The sequence below is a fragment of the Polypterus senegalus genome, chromosome 7 (genome assembly GCF_016835505.1).
Source record: "Polypterus senegalus isolate Bchr_013 chromosome 7, ASM1683550v1, whole genome shotgun sequence".
NCBI lineage: Eukaryota > Metazoa > Chordata > Cladistia > Polypteriformes > Polypteridae > Polypterus > Polypterus senegalus.
In genome coordinates this window covers 19,037,261-19,055,554 of record NC_053160.1, presented here as the reverse complement: position 1 = coordinate 19,055,554, position 18,294 = coordinate 19,037,261, and the positions used below count along the sequence as shown (strand labels likewise).

General features: G+C 34.2%; 1 protein-coding gene across 4 annotated transcripts in view; it reads left to right on the top strand.

The window, feature by feature from the left end:
- Positions 1-1,031: 1,031 nt before the first annotated feature.
- Positions 1,032-18,294, top strand: part of pax5 (paired box 5) — a 252,687-nt gene continuing 235,424 nt past the window's right edge. The window contains exons 1-2 of one of the 4 annotated variants that reach the window (XM_039758290.1): positions 1,032-1,516; positions 15,167-15,332. In XM_039758290.1, the coding sequence (XP_039614224.1) occupies positions 1,471-1,516; positions 15,167-15,332 (212 nt within the window). In that variant the 5' untranslated portion in view covers positions 1,032-1,470. Of the gene's footprint in view, positions 1,517-7,398; positions 8,616-15,166; positions 15,333-18,294 lie in introns of those variants that run through there. The other 3 variants (XM_039758292.1, XM_039758291.1, XM_039758293.1) reach the window with 3 other exon arrangements.

The following is an 18,294-nucleotide window of genomic DNA, read 5'->3' as shown; positions in this document are numbered from 1 at the left end:
GTATATGCTGTAATACACGATGTAAATGTAAATACACGCACACAAAAAGTATTACTGTATTAATATGTTTATTTACTCTGTATATAAGATCTGTACATTATAGTGTAGTTTACAGACATCAATGATCAGTTCAGTATGTACTTAAAAGCCTTCATGTTACATACACACACACTCATATATAGATATATATATATATATACACACACACACATACATGTTTGTATATGACACATTGTAATCTATACCCAGCAACATTGACAATGTTAAAATAACAGTGTTAAAGTAAAAAAAATGCATATATGAAAACAGTGTTTTACATATATAATTTAACTGTTAACATTGGCACGTGTGTTGTATTGTAAATAGATAGATAGATAGATAGATAGATAGATAGATAGATAGATAGATAGATAGATAGATAGATAGATAGATGTTTGTGCAAATAAATATTACGAAAACGTTGCATCGGTGTGTATTTAGAAAAGGATGGAAGTTAATTTCACGCTGAACAATTACATGAACTGGAAACGCAGTATCGATTATCTATATATAGATCTTGACTGAAATTTTGAAAAAAAAATGTTGAACTGGCTTTACTGAAACATTTCACGTCATCATACACTTCTGTATTTAAAAACAATAGCAAACGACACATATATGTTGCGAAAAAATGCTATCTATCAGTGCTTGCTTGCACGTTATTACTCGTGAATAATAAATACATTAGAGTCGATACAAATCGTCTGTAAGGGCACGTGGTGTTAAAGGTTACAGGCAGGTGTGTAAGACATGCAGCTATAGATAACAATTATTTGACGACGTAACCCACATACATATCTATATTGTTAGGGATGAAAATTAATACTTATGGGATTACCTGTACCTGATCCTTTTCAGTAATATCTTATGTTCTGTACTCATTTTCATAGACTGAGCTTGAAGGTGAAAGCGTTAAAAACTGTAAAATGTTCAAATTTAGCATAAAACAAAACAGAATCATATATTTACATTGGTTTTCATATCGGGACATTTGTCAGTAATTTTAATCCTACGACCTTTGATTTTTTTTCTTTTTTAATCACCATGTGTTCCCTAAACCCGCAGAACAAAGGCGCCAAGTGTAAAGCACATACAAGCAGGAAGACAAAGTTGCACAAACTAACGTGAAGCTCCATAGCAGATGTCAGACTTTGGGGGCTCTGGCTGTCTGGGGACATCTTGTGATGTTTCAGAGAACAGGACATGATCTCACATTGCGAAAAGCTCTTTAGTTCCTTAATCATTTCACGGTTCCTTCGGAGCCTTTTTTCCACCTAAAACGTTTAGTTTCAGCTCAGTGATCAGCCGCAAAGGCTCGACAGGGAGCGGAAGAGTCGAATTATTTCACCCCGCAACTCACTAAAAGCCAAAAAAAAAAAAACTGGAAACTTTTCTCTCTTCTGTCCTCCTCTGCCACTTTCCACCAACGGGATGGATTTAGAGAAAAGCAACCTAGCAAACAGGACTGGAAGATCAGGTAGGAAACTTTACTATTCCAATCATATACAGAAACTTGGGCTTTTCAAACTGGTCACTGGGAACGACCTAATTATTAAAAAGAATCCGTTAACGTAACTTCTACATTAGAAATATTCCTCTGATCCACCTGCAGTCGCTCCGCGCTGGTAAGATTTTAAATAATTTGTGTATGGTTTAATCCGTACGTATAGAAATCTCTGTTTTACAGGATAACCCCCAGGTCAAGAAAAAGAGCTAACTTTCTACGTATTTATTTCACACTAAACAGGGTATCATATTTATTCATATTAGCTTCATTGACAAAAGGTAAATAACAAAAGCATTACTAATGATTAATAATAGTAATAATCAAAATATTAATAATAAAATCAGTATCATTTGAAATATATTTTTCTGTATAAAGGTGTCGGATTAATCACATGTAAGGCAATGACGAACACTGGACGGGACGCCTTAAAAATACATAACTACATACATACATAATTCTGGCAATTCACCATTTTTATTAGACTTCCATTTTAGCATTCAGTCACTAGAATCAACCTAATAGACGTACGCAACTACTTGTAACAAAATTCTAAAATGATAGAAATACAGCTTTTTCCAAACTGTCTTGGTTAAGGCTGATTTTTTTTTGACAAATTTGAGTAATTAGTGTCAAATTTAATTGTGCATTGTCAGAAAACATAAGTAGTTTACCTGTTCGGATTGTTATGTGTTATTTTACAAAAAGAAGTCATAATCGGTTACATAACTATTGCATGGGACAAGCAGAAATGAATTTGGTTTGTTTTGAAAGTCATAATTTGCTTAGTGTGCTTGTGACCCACGCAAAGGAACGAATATGTAAAGTCCAGTATTGCAAAAGGGAGGATTTCAATTTTGGTAGTCCGAAAAACGGTGTGGTTTGGTTATGGCACTGACCTCTCAGCCTCCCAATCTCAGCAGCCGTCCCCCACGATCCAGAAAAACGGTGCTTTGTCAAAGACTAATCATATTAAGGGACCACAAAAACTGAAGTTGTGAAATTTACGAGAAATCGATAATAATTATTAGAGAAACTGAGTTGAGAAATGCTCAATCAATGAACAGTTGAGGGTCTTCTTTATATGCTGACAGTGACGCAGGCTGAGAGGAGAATTATTGCGGGGGGCATCGAGTCGGTGCTGTGTTTCACTGACCAGTTATATGCAACTGTAATCCATCAGACAATTACTTTGACGTAGGCCACCCAGAGAAATATATTTTTTCAACTCACGGTTTACAAAAATAAGGTTAACACACATACACTTTGGCTTGTCTATGCCAGTAAACCCTGTGTCATTGAGGCCTCGGGATCTCCTTTCCGTCACCTTCTCGTCAGAGGCAGAACATTGATGTAAATAGGATGAAGATCGGAAAATTACCTAAAGCTATAGGATAACAGCTGTTGACAAGCCTATTGCACTTTTATACTACAGCCCGCGGACAGCGATCCACTCGCTTGAAAACAGGCTTTTTAAGACTTGCAGTTTTCTCGTCCGCATTCATTATAGAACTTTAATTATACTGAATACAGATGTTTTTTCTTAGGTAGAAATGACTATGACTTTAATGAACAACCATCTTGGTGATGATATGTTTAAGTGTTAATAATAATAACAATAATAATAATAATGTTTCTATTCAAAGAGCGAACAAAATTGGTTATATTATAAGGGTGTTAGGAGTTTAGTTATTAAAATTTTACAGTAACACATCGGCGTCTTTTATTTATAACATGTTTTACTGTTAAGAAAACGATATTGGTGACGTTTAATTGAAGTACATATATTCAACAGGTTTTTCATAATGCTGGCAAAGGTAAGTAACTAAAATAAAAGAAATCCACGAATAAAAAAATACAGATTTCCCAATATCCATGCTGATTAATATGTTATGTCAAAAGATGAATATACATCCCATGTTCAGAATTGATTTTGAATTGGATTATGAGGTCTGAAGAATGTTATAAATACTTCTGAGGTATATTCTGGTATTCAGTAGCATTGTTGAATCACATATATTTTAAAACGATCGCCATCAATTTCATACTTCATTAAAAAATGTTGGCGTAATTGATAGATCTGTGAGTGAAAACCATCTAAAAAATCTTATAAAAGTACAAAAAATCGAGAATTATTTCAAGAGTCTCTGGTATAATTTTCAACTACATATGAAACGAAACGAAAATCGATGTTTTGTACATCAACACTGAGACTTTGTCGGTACTTTATAAATTCTGTTTGTCTGTATGACCGCACTGCCAGCTTACTATGATGCCGAATTTAGGCCACGCTGAAAAAGGAATCGCTTTTCCTCTCCGTGACCCGTGAAATAATCTATACAATTGTTTACTTTCGGCACGGATCTGAACGTCAGGCGCTTCCATTGTACGTCGCACGTGGAATGCACACGCCCTTCTCGCTACCATTAGGAAGCTTTGCTTAATTACAATTCGGGTATCTGCGCTGACGTGAAGATTTGTACAACACAAACCAAACCATTAATAAAGAGAAGTAAATGAAATAATTATACGTACTGTATATATACCTAACACGAAATATGCATATTCCCCCCTAGAGGAAACACGGAATACACACGTGCTTTGGGTGTACTGTACTTTGTACATTTTTGAAATAACGGCTTTGGTTTAAAAAAAGAAAGCAATTATGTTTATAGTTGCCAAACATTTAATTTCTACAGTTTTAAGAACATAAACGTTTGTCAGTTTCTAAACGTCTACGTAAGATAAGTAGCAATAAAGCTCGTTTTCTAATCACACCGGTTATATTTATTCATGAAGATACATGTTTTTTTTATTATGTCTACTGATAAACTAAGTTTAACAAAAACTTGCAGACGTATACATTTTTCTGATAATGCTGGATAGTGTCTTCTTTTAAATGTTACAAAATAAAATTCTAAGACAACCCTAAGCTGACAATTGCAGTTTTGACCTTAAAAGTACTGCTTGACAAAGTCTCCAAAGATGTTATTGAGTATTTACCTCCACAGCAAAACTTGTAAAGAAATTATTGAAAATTATTTGTCTTGAGAAAATGCACATATTTATTTAAACGTAAGAGACCAAGAGTTTCATTATTGTGTAACGCAAGGATTACAAGATAATATGTACTTTTCCATATTAATATTTATTAGTATATTTCATTTAGTTTTATGTTAGGGTCAAAATGATATACTTATATAATAACAAATAATAACATCTTCTGGCATGTTTGTTTAAAAACATAACAGAATATCATATAGTAATATATACAAATATACATTGAGGTCTTGTATACACTTGAAAGGTGCTGTAAAAATGGCGATTTTACTGAGTACTGTGGCAAAACAAGCGTGTACGGCGATTGGTGGGTTTACGAATCAATCTCTAGTTATGAAGTTTATCAGATATAAACGGAACATACTGAATGTTTCCAAACTATGTTGTTATGTAAATTCATCCTAAATATGTAGTTTATCCTGAAATATTGAAACAACTACTCCGTCGCTCTATACTACACCCATATAATAAAAAGCAAGTGCATGAAGGGTACCTAAAATAACCACCTCGATTTTACGACTATAAAAGTTACACATCTACTGTTTTCAATTAGGGTTTTGGCGCCGGCACCACCTACTGGTTACTTAATGTAGCGCTTTAGCTGTGAAGTTTGAACTTGGCTACAAAGGTCGTCTAGATTAGGGATCAATTAATTTTACAAAATCGTGTGTGTGTGTTTAATTTATTTCAGGTGTCTTCTACTTTATTCGGTTTTCTGCTAAGTTTATACGCCATTCAAATAATAACAGAATACTGTATATAAGATGTATATAGCAATTTTGTAACCCAAGACATACAGAGCGATTAGACCATGAGCTGTTAAGTCTGTTTACCAAGGACTTCTTAATTAACCAAGAACAAAAAGCTTTAGGCACATGTAAGACTGTAGCTGGCGTCTTAGGCACGTTTCATTAAGTGCCCACTGTTATTAGGAAATACAAAAAAGTCAAATGCGATATATGTAGGAGCCAAAATAACTAAAATAAATAAATAAAACAAAAAATAAAGATACTCGATGAACACCATCCTGAATAAAATGCAATCAACATGTCATTTTTTGTTTAATGTATTAACATATCATTCCTAAATTTGCGTGTTGAAGTACAAAAACATGTCAGTTATTTTTCATCACTTAATTTTAAAAGAAACACATTTCTTATTCTATATCCTTCTACTTGAAATCACTGTTTGACAGATCTTTTTAGATTAGTGCAAATGAACAATATTCTATAACATTTAGCAAATAGATTTCTTCGTTTGAGGGTGTCTTGATTAAACTGACTTGATGTTTAATAAAACGGTCATTTAACTGAAAGCGCACACTTTAGCATCATTTTCAACACCCTAAATCCAAAAAGGTGATTAAAAATAGAATTTACCCCACCAGCTGCTGATGAGGAATTACCATTTGGATCCAGTGATTTCATTTATGTTTATGAAACTAACATAAGGATCCATATACATAAAATAAACATTTCTAGATCAGTATGTTCACATGTTCAATCAGCCCTTAATTTTGTATAAAACATTTCGCATAGCTTAGACAAGACAGTTCACAGGATTCGCTTAAACGCAATAAAAAGAAACATTACGTGATACAATAACTGTAATATTTCATATTACACTGTAAAATAAACACTGAGAATAGTCTGCAAATCTAATGTGTTGGTTTAACATATATTTTTTTGTTTTCATCTCCTCTATCGCCTACTGGAGAGTTCTGTTTGCATGATTTCTGGAACATAATATGTATAGTTTACAGTTAATATAAACAGTAGTGTGTCTATTATGTAAATACTGTATGTTTACGTATTTTTTTTACCTGAGAATCCGTGAAAGCCCTCTCCGTTGTCTTCAGTGAAGTACATTTTACAAGAAATGTTGTGCATGTCCTTAATTTGCGTTAAACGCAAATTTATTTTTTTATAAAATACATTAAATGAAATTGTTTTTTTACTTAAACCGTGCTTGTATATACATTGTCGTTTTCGCAGTGGTCTGTATTACAGAAGACGCCTTTTCGCTTAACTAGCGCCGGCAAACAAGTGTAATTTCATAAAGAAAATGTGTGAAAATAAAGAACAGGTAGCTTTGATGGTGTTAAAATCTATAATTCTCAACCGGCGTAAACGAATCATATAAAAAAATAATTCATTTTTCCTTTTATCGGGCTATTGTGGTGTATTATATTTAGCAATTGTTTAATTGTGAACTTGACTTTTATGTTATGTAACGTGCTGTTTAAAATGCCGATTACATAGGATCTTTTTCTTATCAAGAGAACAACTTGAGGTGTGTGTCACGGAAAAGTGATTGTAAGAAGACGTTATTTGCAAATTACAATTTTATGTCCATTTCGTACTGTTTACTAAATATGTAAAGGCAGCGACAGAAAACATTTTAAAGTGCCTGTAAAGCATTAAAAATTAATATGAATATTTAAGTGGGAGAGGTGTTGCCTTAAAACACCCAGTCAGCGAATAATAAATAGAAATATACATTGAGGCGGAATAGCATTTTCTTTACTATGCGATCAAAATTAAAAATGTGATCATTTACTCTTGTTTACGGTGATGTGAATCATTGCATTTGTCAGTGGTTCGTCCTTTCTCTAAACTCCACCCGCGAGATTTATTGGGCACATCTAAACCAATGTTTAGGCGTCCCACCTTGAACATATTGAAGTCTTAGCCGATAGGAGGGTAGAAAAACGCGCCGGTTGTACTATTGGTTAAGATCGCGTGACTGACAGCAGCAGTCTGACGGCTCCCTGACTCCCGAGGCTGCGCCTGAGGCGCTGTCCACATGATAGCTGGTCCTGAAACTGCGTTTGTGCACTCTATGGATGTGGTAGAGCCCGAAGCCACAAGCCAGACACCAACTCCATGCACTTGTTTTTCTCTGTGGGAATCACAGAAATATTCATACGAAGAACAATAAATGTAGCGCGCTTCTGATTACCCGAAGGCGACAGAGAAACATTCTGGAAGAATAGGAAACGCACACGTTGGATTGCTTTCATTCTAGGAAACCGCAAAAGAGAAGAAACTCTTCCTATGATTTTTATGTATTATAGTAAACGCAACTCTTAAATATTTACATTATACGGATTCTCTGACTGCTGTGGTTTCCATTTATTTAATCCAGACTGACCCTTCAAATGCTGTAAAAGATATGTGTCTAGGAGACATTCAATGGGAGTTCTAATACATATAGGGGACTTTATTATCAAGTGTTTTACATACCATAAGGGGATCAATTTGTCATGTTTTCACACTTATTTGGATTATTGCATAAATGTCACCGAGTTGTTTCTTGTCATTCTGTTTCTGAGGAAGTGTGTTAAGGGACTTACTAGGTTGCCAGACAGCAGCGAAAGAAGCGTCGACAGTTCTAAGAAGTGCTTCAAGGTCCACTACCCCGAATCAGCTCTGATAAACTGCAGATTTTCGAAACTTCAGCACTCTGAAATATAAAAAGGCTTATTAACAGGTCATTGAAAATAATCCCTTCTTATAAATCAACTGGGAATATAATTGGGGATTGTTTAGAATTAACACCGAAATACCGCAAGAGCACTTTTTTCTTCATATTTTCTTCCTGCGATCAAACCGATCCATACAAGAAAGAGAACTCTGGATTTCAGCTTTTCCTATGGGTCACTTTAAGCACCCAATAGCATCGATACACCGATGCCCGGACCATACAGTTTTTAATTCATGAAAAAAATCAACCGATACATTTGAATCTATTATCTATTTTATTTTTTAATTTATTTCAGTCATTTGTTACTTACTAAACTCAGTTCAGTGGCGCTTCTTGGATATTTGCGACAAACGCAGAAAGAAGACTTACTTGTGATAAAATATTCGCCTCATTGTCTGACTTTAAACGAAGGAAGGAGTTAACCCCCCTCCCCCAACCCCACTGTGTGAAGCTTCTCAATCCGAAAAGCAAAAGATTCCTCCGATGGAAATACACTGTAAGCACGATCCGTTTGCAGCAATGCATAGTAAGTGCGGTGTTATTTTATTTGGACACATTTTTGTATTTGTGTAATTAATATTTTCTCTGATATTCTCTTTTAAAAGAGATAAGCCACTAAACGTGAAAACTGTATGATGTGTGTGTGGTGTTTGGGGGGGTAGGCAGAGCGAGGGGTTAGTGGTCAGAGGGGCACAAAGGGTACAAGAGACTCGCGGCTAACTTGCCGGTACTACAAGACACTCAAAGGCTGCATCTTTAGCAAGAGGGCACCATCACGCCGCTCAGTATCTGTTTTCTTGTGGAACAGGTTTTTGGGAAAAAAAAATCAAAGTTGCTTTACGAAAGTTAAACGGGTCGAGCAGAGCGATTTAAAATAGTCATTATCAATGTCTCGACAATAAAAACACATAATGTACTACAAATAATGGCCTTGAATATTGCCATTTGTTCAAATTAATACTTATTTGTTGCGTATTAATTGAATTCTTGTTTTATTTTGTAAAAAGTGTTGTGATATGTAAAAAGGCGCTATATAAAATAAAGAATGCTTCTTCCACTCGCAGAACCTTTGCATATGCATATTCTACAAAAACACTAATGCACACCGTTAATGTCTTCAACAACATACAAAAAACAGTATGCGCACATTGGTGAAACTGCCAGATATTTTCTGAAAAGGTGACGTTCATTTTCATTTATAAGATTTTCTTGCCAATGGTGGCGTTTCAGTTAACGCTGTTTGTGTGTAAAATGTGTTTCCTGAGATTTGTTGTGCTTGAGAGAGTTTGGGAAGATTTGTCCATTCACACAGTGTTATGTGAAATGACATCTCCTCTCATGGTGAGTTAAACGCTGGATTAGACATACAGATTTCAAAAAGCTAGAACTAATCACATTTCCTTTTAAGTTCAGGCTTTTCAAATTTCAGAGTACTGCTTTGGAGGCATAACAGGCAGGTTTACAATATACAAACCGAAAAGATGAATTTAAAGTACTGACCGGAAACTGAAAGATAAAATAATGTAGAAAATAAGTGCAAACTATTCACAGTGCTGTTAGCAAGAAAATCATGAATATGAATGACACGGAATGGTTTAGCATGAATGTGTCCGTATTATGTAAAATGGGGCGAAAAAGGAAGGGGCTGAAGTTAACACGTTCACTGCATGTTGTCCGGGTTTGGGATACAGAACTCATTGGCTGTTACATTAATCCAGACACACAAATATATGCACACAAGTTTCTTGTTACTACTCAGATGCGTTCATACAGAGGTTCTTAATTCAAAACCAACTTTCCGAAAGAACCCACTATGTACCCGGATTCCAGAAGAACATTCAAGTTCTTCTAAACTCCAACTGCTTGTACTGTATATGAAATTACACTGCAGACACAACTGACCATTTTACTTATTCACCCAAGTATGTCCTTGACTATTATCGTGATTGAAGTGTTCTGTGAATTTGTGTTAACATTGGCAGTGACAATATTTTTCTTTAGATTTTGGGATGTAGAATAATAGCACCTTCACAGGCGAACACGTTGCGTGAAACTTGATCCCAGGCAAGATTTTTCGACAACTGAGCGTATCAATCATAAACTAAATTGATGTGTAATGTGATTTATGACGAAAGTTTTAATTTCGAACGTAACTATTCAGGACGACTCGACTGAAAAGCAAAAAAAAAAGAAAAAAACTAATCATGTTGAAATTACCTTTAAAATAATTAACATTAATTTTAAAAAAGCATGTAGAAGAAAACGTGATTATGGTTATAATGAAATTTTGTGTAGAGTAGTCTAAGACTGGTAGTCTTATATTAACAACCTAGATAAAAAAAAGTTTTAAGTTATTTTGATTATTTTTAACCAATGCTAACTGGTTTCTAATCGTATTTTACTTAAACCCCATATGCATCAACTATTTTAAACTGGTCAAATTTAAAGAACTTTCTTTAAATTAAGGTTTGTTTATAATTGTTCTTTCTGGCGACCAAAGGTTACAGAAAAAAAGTTTCTTTATTTAAAATTTCGCACATTAATTATTCTTAATGTTTTCATGTGCTTGTCAACGTGATCTTTCTTGCTTTACTGTAAAGAAACTGTTTAAATATTTTACAAACTGAATGTAGTTTTGTTACGAATATAACACATCTGTTTTCCTTATAACATTTACTTCGATGAAACATCGGCAGCTAAAGGGGGATTTCTTCAAAAAAACATGACTATGTTCTCAGTATTATTTGTGCTATCTAGCTTGAAAGTGGATTAACAAAATGCATTTTAGGAAAAGAATGTTGCGAAGATATTTCACGAAGCTTGGAACAAAACGACTCCGCTATCTTGGACAGAAGCTGCTGTGTTCTTACTACATTTTCAAGCTAGTCGGAGGTAAAATGAATCTTCAAGCAATCGATTCAATGACCTCTCAGAAAACTCTTTTCATCTACACTGTCCAAGACGTTGAAAATGGTGTTTAAATATCTGGACATGATGCCTGTAATTAAAAATTAACACTGACAACAAATAAGCACTACTCTGAAAAATAACAACGCATAAGGAAAATACACCTTGCGATCATAACGACATGAACGACAAGTGGTGCTCGGTGAAAGTCTGGGGGTAGGTTATGCTCTGAAAGCTCGTGGTGATCGCAGTAGTTCAGTAAGTGTGCAGAAGTTGAATGTTTTTATATTTAGAGAAGAAATCTATGAATGTCCATATCAATTGAAAACGAATAGCTGATAACAAACAGGTACATAAAAATGAAGCTAAATATTACGGATTTTAAAATTTCAAAATTCTCATTTTCCAAAATTAGATAAACTAAATAATTCGAAAACAACAGTAGATCTTAAAAGTTAAACGTTTAGAATTTTAAGTCAGAGATTTTGGATTCATTTTTAATATATATTCTAAATCCCCCCTACACAATTTGAGGTATTAAGAGTACAAAATAACAACAAAACTTAACTACGGTGATAAAAACAGTAAAGAAAAACACGATACATGTACTAATTTATACAAAAAATATTTTTCGAGTGCTTTAATAGTAAAATGTAGTTATTTAGGATACATTTTCCTAAACAACCCTTTAAGAGATTTAGTAGTGAAAATATATATAGATAATTACAAATTTATTTTCAAACTCAAATTTAGGTTTTGCTTGGAGAAAACGGTTGATAGTCAGAACGTTGTTTTTCAGGGTTATTATCGATGTGTAAGTGGAATGTTCTGCTTAAAAGTACTGAGGCGGCCACAACCTCCAACGACACATAACCGAAGTGCTCAGTGGCTGACATTAAATTTAATGATTAGGTTTTACCGAAATGGTCATTTTTATTAATATCAGTCCACTCCTCATATGTATAGATATATTTTCTAGGGCACCCTTCCATGTACAAAACTTCCAACTTGTAAAATACGTGAATAGAACTGAAATGAAATGCGTATACAAGTGCACTTTGCTCGAACTGTCTGTATTTTTCTCAATATTTTCAATATGCTAACATTATAGCACTTTAACAAACGACGGCCTAAAGCAGTCCAGCTTTCAACTTTTAAAAGGACTGGAGTGTTTGAATATTACAAACTAGCAATCTTAAACAAGACAAAGCTACCGTTATATATGTTTAAACTCTTATTGTCGCCTAACATTCTTAAAATCAGTAATTATATTCTAAATACGACTCTTCTTTACCACGCTTCATAGGTTTTCAGTTTTCTGCACTTAGGTGCTGTTTTGCCTCTCGCATGTGCTCGTCATCAGAGAATAAGATCGAGCAGAATTATCTACAGGGCCATACCATTTTCCGTAGTGGGGATACTATTTACTGCAATTGTCGGCGATTTGATGGCAAGCGTGTTAAGGAGAGTCAACAATTACACAATTAAGGAATGGCAGCAGGCTAATAACCACCATTATTCATCAGACTTCACCTTATCACCGTTCAGCCTCAATTTAATTTAATTGTTCTCGACTGACAGCAAAAATTACATTAACAGGACATTTCTGAGGAGTAATACAAGTAATATTAAAACAGATGTATAACCATGGGAAAAACAAGCTTTATTGTATACAATGATATATGGAAAGGATACGTACATATTTCAGAGTCCCGTTTTATTATCTAGAATGAAGGGTCGTGGAAAGCTCGAACCTAACCCGACTGCATTAGACAGAAGGCAGTAGGAAACCCCGCAAACCCATAAGACATTTATATTAAATTCTAATATATAAAAAATATATAAAAGGAGCATAAACTGCAAACATAAAAGTGACATCAATTCTTTACTGCCTTTTCAGCCACATAAAGACACGTTTATAACTATCTGCTTTGCAAACTTTCAGCTGTGTCTTTATTTAGTTTCAATTGATTATTTCAACGATGCGAAGAGAAAGTGTATGGATGGAAATGATAAACCAATGCAAGATGAAAAGTCAGTGTTGTGTTAAAAGTAACCTTTTTATAGTTTCTATTCCTTAATTGTATTCAAATGATTCTGTAATCATGTTAAAGATGAAATCGCTTGCTTTTACTGCTGATTTGACAATCAGCTCATCCATAACTGTTACACTATTTGAATTGTTTACACTTTCATTTTGATAATTTTTCTAAAACATATATTTAGTTATGCGTAGTATAAAAAGTGGTTTATGTTTAATTAACTTTAACACTATTTTGTGCTTTCGTGTAATTTTTGTGTATTTTCATAGAACATTTTAGATGTCAGTTTATGTAACTATAGAGTACTTGCAATTTCAAAAAACTAGAATATTTCTTAGGACATAGCTGGAAACGTTTATTTAGTTTGCACTGATAGACTAGAAAAGTAAACCGTCGTTACTAGCTATGTGTGTGCTAGAAAAACGATTTTTACAATGAATAGACTGTGGATTACAAAGTGGTGACCTCACAGTCTTCTGTGCTTTTTTGACTAATGTTAAAAGTCTGAGAACACATCTGGATGTCTGATTACTTTGATACTTTGCTGATGGATTTTGAAACCTTTGGCTACTAATCTGCTGCACAGTGTTATTGATCAGATAGGCATCAATGAAAAAATTGGAAGGTGAAAAGAATAGATGTCTGAGGGACTTGGGGAGTGACGGAGTGTAAGATTGGTATCAGTTAAACAGCTTCTGTTCACAACCGTTTAGATTTTCTTTCCAAGCATCAAACATCTTTCCTTTTCTGTAAGAATAAGTCTTTTTTAAACATAGTTTTTTCACATTCATTCAATAAATCAAGAAACAAATATTATTAACCGTAATTAAAAAGTTAACTAATCAGATATAAAAGAAACATTTACATATAATATTTGAAACATTAAGAAATAAATGGTTTTGCACGTTGGGCTTGTACACTCTATACGTTCTGTAGCTTCATTAAAGGGAAACAGGACTTAATTCTCAATTTAGTATAATTTCAGATTACACCAATGCCATTCATTTTAGTGTTAATGAAAACGTGACAGGATATTACCAATAAACATTAAAACAAACATATGGAGATGGGCTGTATATGGTGAAAAAAGCGAATTAACCATTAATTTTATTCTTTTATCCAAAATGTCAAAATAAATAGCACCAAATCCACATTATTTTATTTTGTTTAAGTTTAGCTTTTCAAGGCTTGAATATTTACAGTAGGAATAAGCTTGAGAGTTATCAAGATAATTCTAGCAAAGTTAGTGCTTATCTCAAAAAATAAGCTTGCATCTGTTCTGACACATTTTACTCTTTGAAATTTTTAATTTGTTAAGTAAAAAATTTTAAAAATTATCTTAACCTGCACGTGCTATCTATAAATATAGTTAGAAAATGATTTGCTAGGAAATTATGTATAAATTACAGATTGAAGCTAACTTCTTTCTATCTTTAAATATGTATAAATTGTACTGAATTTTAAATATGGAACTAATAGTAGCATAATATTATACAATTTCTCATAGCTTTAAATTGTGTTTTCATGTACAAATATTTAACACATTCAATACAGGAATTATATAGTTAAATACAAAACATCCAAACAAAAAAGAAAATGCCTTCCTTGTGCATGTTTTTAACTTTCAGCATTAGATATTTAAGAGTATGTGGGAATATTATAAACATAGAAAGGCAAGTAGGGAAGAATAAATGAATAATATACTGGCTAAATACATTCAGACAAATTCAAGGATTTATGAAGTTAATTTTAAAAAGAGGTGGTGTATCTAATATTTTATATAAATTTGTTTATATTTTATCCCATTTTCTGTACTAAGTTTTAAAAATAGAGTAAGTTCTCCATTGTGTAGACCCTGGGTCAAGGCAACTTTGACCAGTAAAAATGCATAAACTGGAAATGTGATGTCAGTTGTTGCACTATATGTAGATGTGTAAGTTATTGCAACTGTTTTTAATTGGATATTTATTTTAGCCACACATATTTAGTAACTTTAAATTTGTGAAAATCCTTACATTCATACTGCATTTGTGCAGAAGGAAGTGGATATTCTTTGTCCTTCTTAGTGTGTCTTCTTGAAACCTATAACCATGGTTGCCTACCTCTCTCTTTCTCGCTCAATTTACAGGACATGGTGGCGTAAATCAGCTTGGAGGTGTCTTTGTAAATGGCCGTCCACTTCCAGATGTGGTGCGCCAAAGGATTGTGGAGTTGGCCCATCAGGGAGTACGTCCATGTGACATTTCCCGGCAGCTACGGGTTAGTCATGGCTGTGTCAGCAAGATCCTTGGCAGGTAAGAGTTTGAAAAAGCTGAAGAAGTTAACAACTCATGTTTTGGCTCATTTGTCATAGTAGTTTGGTTGAGAAGTCACAAACCCTATTTGGGATAAGACAATAGACCCATGTTATATACACTTGCCATCAGAGCAACAAGAAGCTATGTAATAAAGTGAACCACTGTGCATTAAATCATAAGGCACTTTTTCAAATAATTATGTTTAATTAGTTATTATACTTTATATACACTTTAAATTGGTATTTTTGCTATGCCTTCTTAGTGAGTTTTAATATAAGCCTGATCCAAAGCAATGTAAAAATGGATACATAAATTAATCATTTAAAAGTCAGAATTAAAAATAATGGTTATGATTTAACGATGCATGTTCCTCATGGTCTCCTTTCTTAGTTTATTTAACATGTATGCCTTTAACGCTTCATCAAATGTACAAATGATAACTTGCATTTCTTCTGGTTAATGCATTTTCTATTGCTGTCATTACTATTAAGTCTTTTAACGTGGTCTGGACTTTTTGAAGTCTTATGGCATCTATACTTCATAATAGGTATGATAAAGTCCATGAAAATAAGTCCTTCCACTTAACCACCCAGCTGTTTATTGAGCTGCACTGATGGATATGAAGCATCAGAGAACAATTTTTTGTCATTTTTAGTTTTTGCAGAGGCCACTTTTACTTACTTGTGATGGACTAGTGCTCTGTTCTGATTTGGTTTCTGCCATGAACACAATCCTTCCAGGGTACGCTCTGGGTTGAAGCAACCATGAATTGGATTAAGCAGATTTGAGAGGGTTATAATTGCTTTCAGGTACTAGATAGATAGATAGATAGATAGATAGATAGATAGATAGATAGATAGATAGATAGATAGATAGATAGATAGATAGATAGATAGATAGATAGATAGATAGATAGATAGATATTATGGTCTGAACAATCACCAGAATGACTGAAAAGGACAAGCAATACATGTTGAGTGAGACTGCCGAGGTAGGCATTATACAAATATTGACAGTAAAAAAAGTCACATCATGCAATATTGAGGAATGTCCACAACAAGATGCTACATGCGGTGATGCCTGCTAATACTAGTCCACCCGTGAAACATAGATAGATAGTACTTCATTTTTTGAGGAATTTAAGATCTGAAAAACTGAGTCTTTCACTAAACACATTCTCAAAAAAACAAAATACAGTGGAACCTCGGGTCACAAACGTCTCGGAACACGTACCAATGGGGTTATGACCAAAAAGTCCGCCAAACTTTTGCATCTGTTCACGACCACACACTCGGGTGACGAACAAGCCAGTTTCCCTTCCGGTTCATACACGCTGATGATTTCCACATGTGTTCAGTCTCTCCCTGCGCATTTGCTGTGAACTCTTTGTGCTCTATTTCGTTTCCCTTCTGGTTTGGACACACCAGTGATTTCCGCACGTGTTCAGTCTCTCCCTGTACAGTACATTGTTCTCGGTCAGACGTGCATTGTGCAGAGGGACTTTACCTCAAAACTGTAATCTCCTCTCAACCCAGTTCCTCCTAACTTCCTTCATACCAGAACTGCAAGGTTAGTTTTCTTGGTTGTTTATGGTTAGTTTTTGTATAAATTACACATTCTTCAAATGTTAGTTTTTTTCCCCTGTGTTTAAAACTCATTAAAAAAAAAGTGTTTACAGTGATCGGTTTGTAAGGCTGTAGCGTGAACTCTTGCAATGTTAGTTTTCTTTGTTCAAGGTTATCTCAGTGTTATTCAAAGTTTTTACATTTAGTTTACTATTACACTGTGCATTCTATGGTATAATTAACTATTTTTGTGCTTAAAAATCTTTAAAAAATATATATTTACATACAGCTCATACGGTCTGGAACGGATTAATTATATTTACATATAATCCTATGGGGAAATTACTTCGGGTCACGGCCAAATCGGGTTGCGACCAGAGTTTTGGAACGAATTACGGTCATGACCTGAGGTTCCACTGTAATAAGTGCTGTGAGGTCCATCTACCCATTCATTAATTTTCATAGGCTAATTTAAGATAAAAATGAAAAAATGAAGAAAGCTTTAAATTAATTCAGGGGCTTACCTTCATTCTTCACTTTTTCTCTGACTTGTGCTGTTCAAGTACATAAGGAGAGTTTAACAGTTAAAGCAGTGGTAAACATAATCGTTAAAAATGTAAATTTCTGTAATGGTTTACCTATGGGAGTAAGCAACTAAAGTGTTTAGAGTTGTAGTGAAAGTATGTTTCTTAAAATCTCATGGTAAAGCTGCATCTTTAACATTACAATAGGAACCCCTTTATGGCTAAACTGTTTTACTGTAAACAACATGGACACTTGTTCAATTTTCACTGTATCATTCCAAGCAAGGAAACAATAGCTGTACACTGTGCTTGTAAAGCACATGAAGCCAGTTTTCAATAAAGTAAGTTAACATAACATCATTTTCAAACCTGCTTGATATATTTTAGGGATATGGGGGATAAGAGCCTATGGCACTGGCCAATATCGTGCCCAGGAAGAAGCCAGCTCTGGGGAGGGTACCAGTCCATCTCATTGCTCATTCACACACAAACTCATACTCTTACACACGGGACCACTTCAGAATCGTATAACACGGACATGTTAGAGGAATGAGAGAGGAAACCCAAAGTACCTAGAGACAGAAAAAACCCATACACATATGGTGAGAAAATGCAAATTCCTGGCAGAAAGTGGCTTGCTGTAAGATTTAAACCCAGAATACTGGATCCAAGAGTTACCACTGCTAACTATTAAGCTCTTGTGCTTTGGACTATGGACAAAAAACACTGGTGCCTCTTGGACCCAATGCAAAAGCACTGGACTATAAATGACAATTTTCAGCTTCTGCCATTGATTCATTATGTAGGCCCAAATAAGTAGCTTCATCTGCTTGTGCCTATACTGCAAACATATGGAATCAGCTGTAGTGT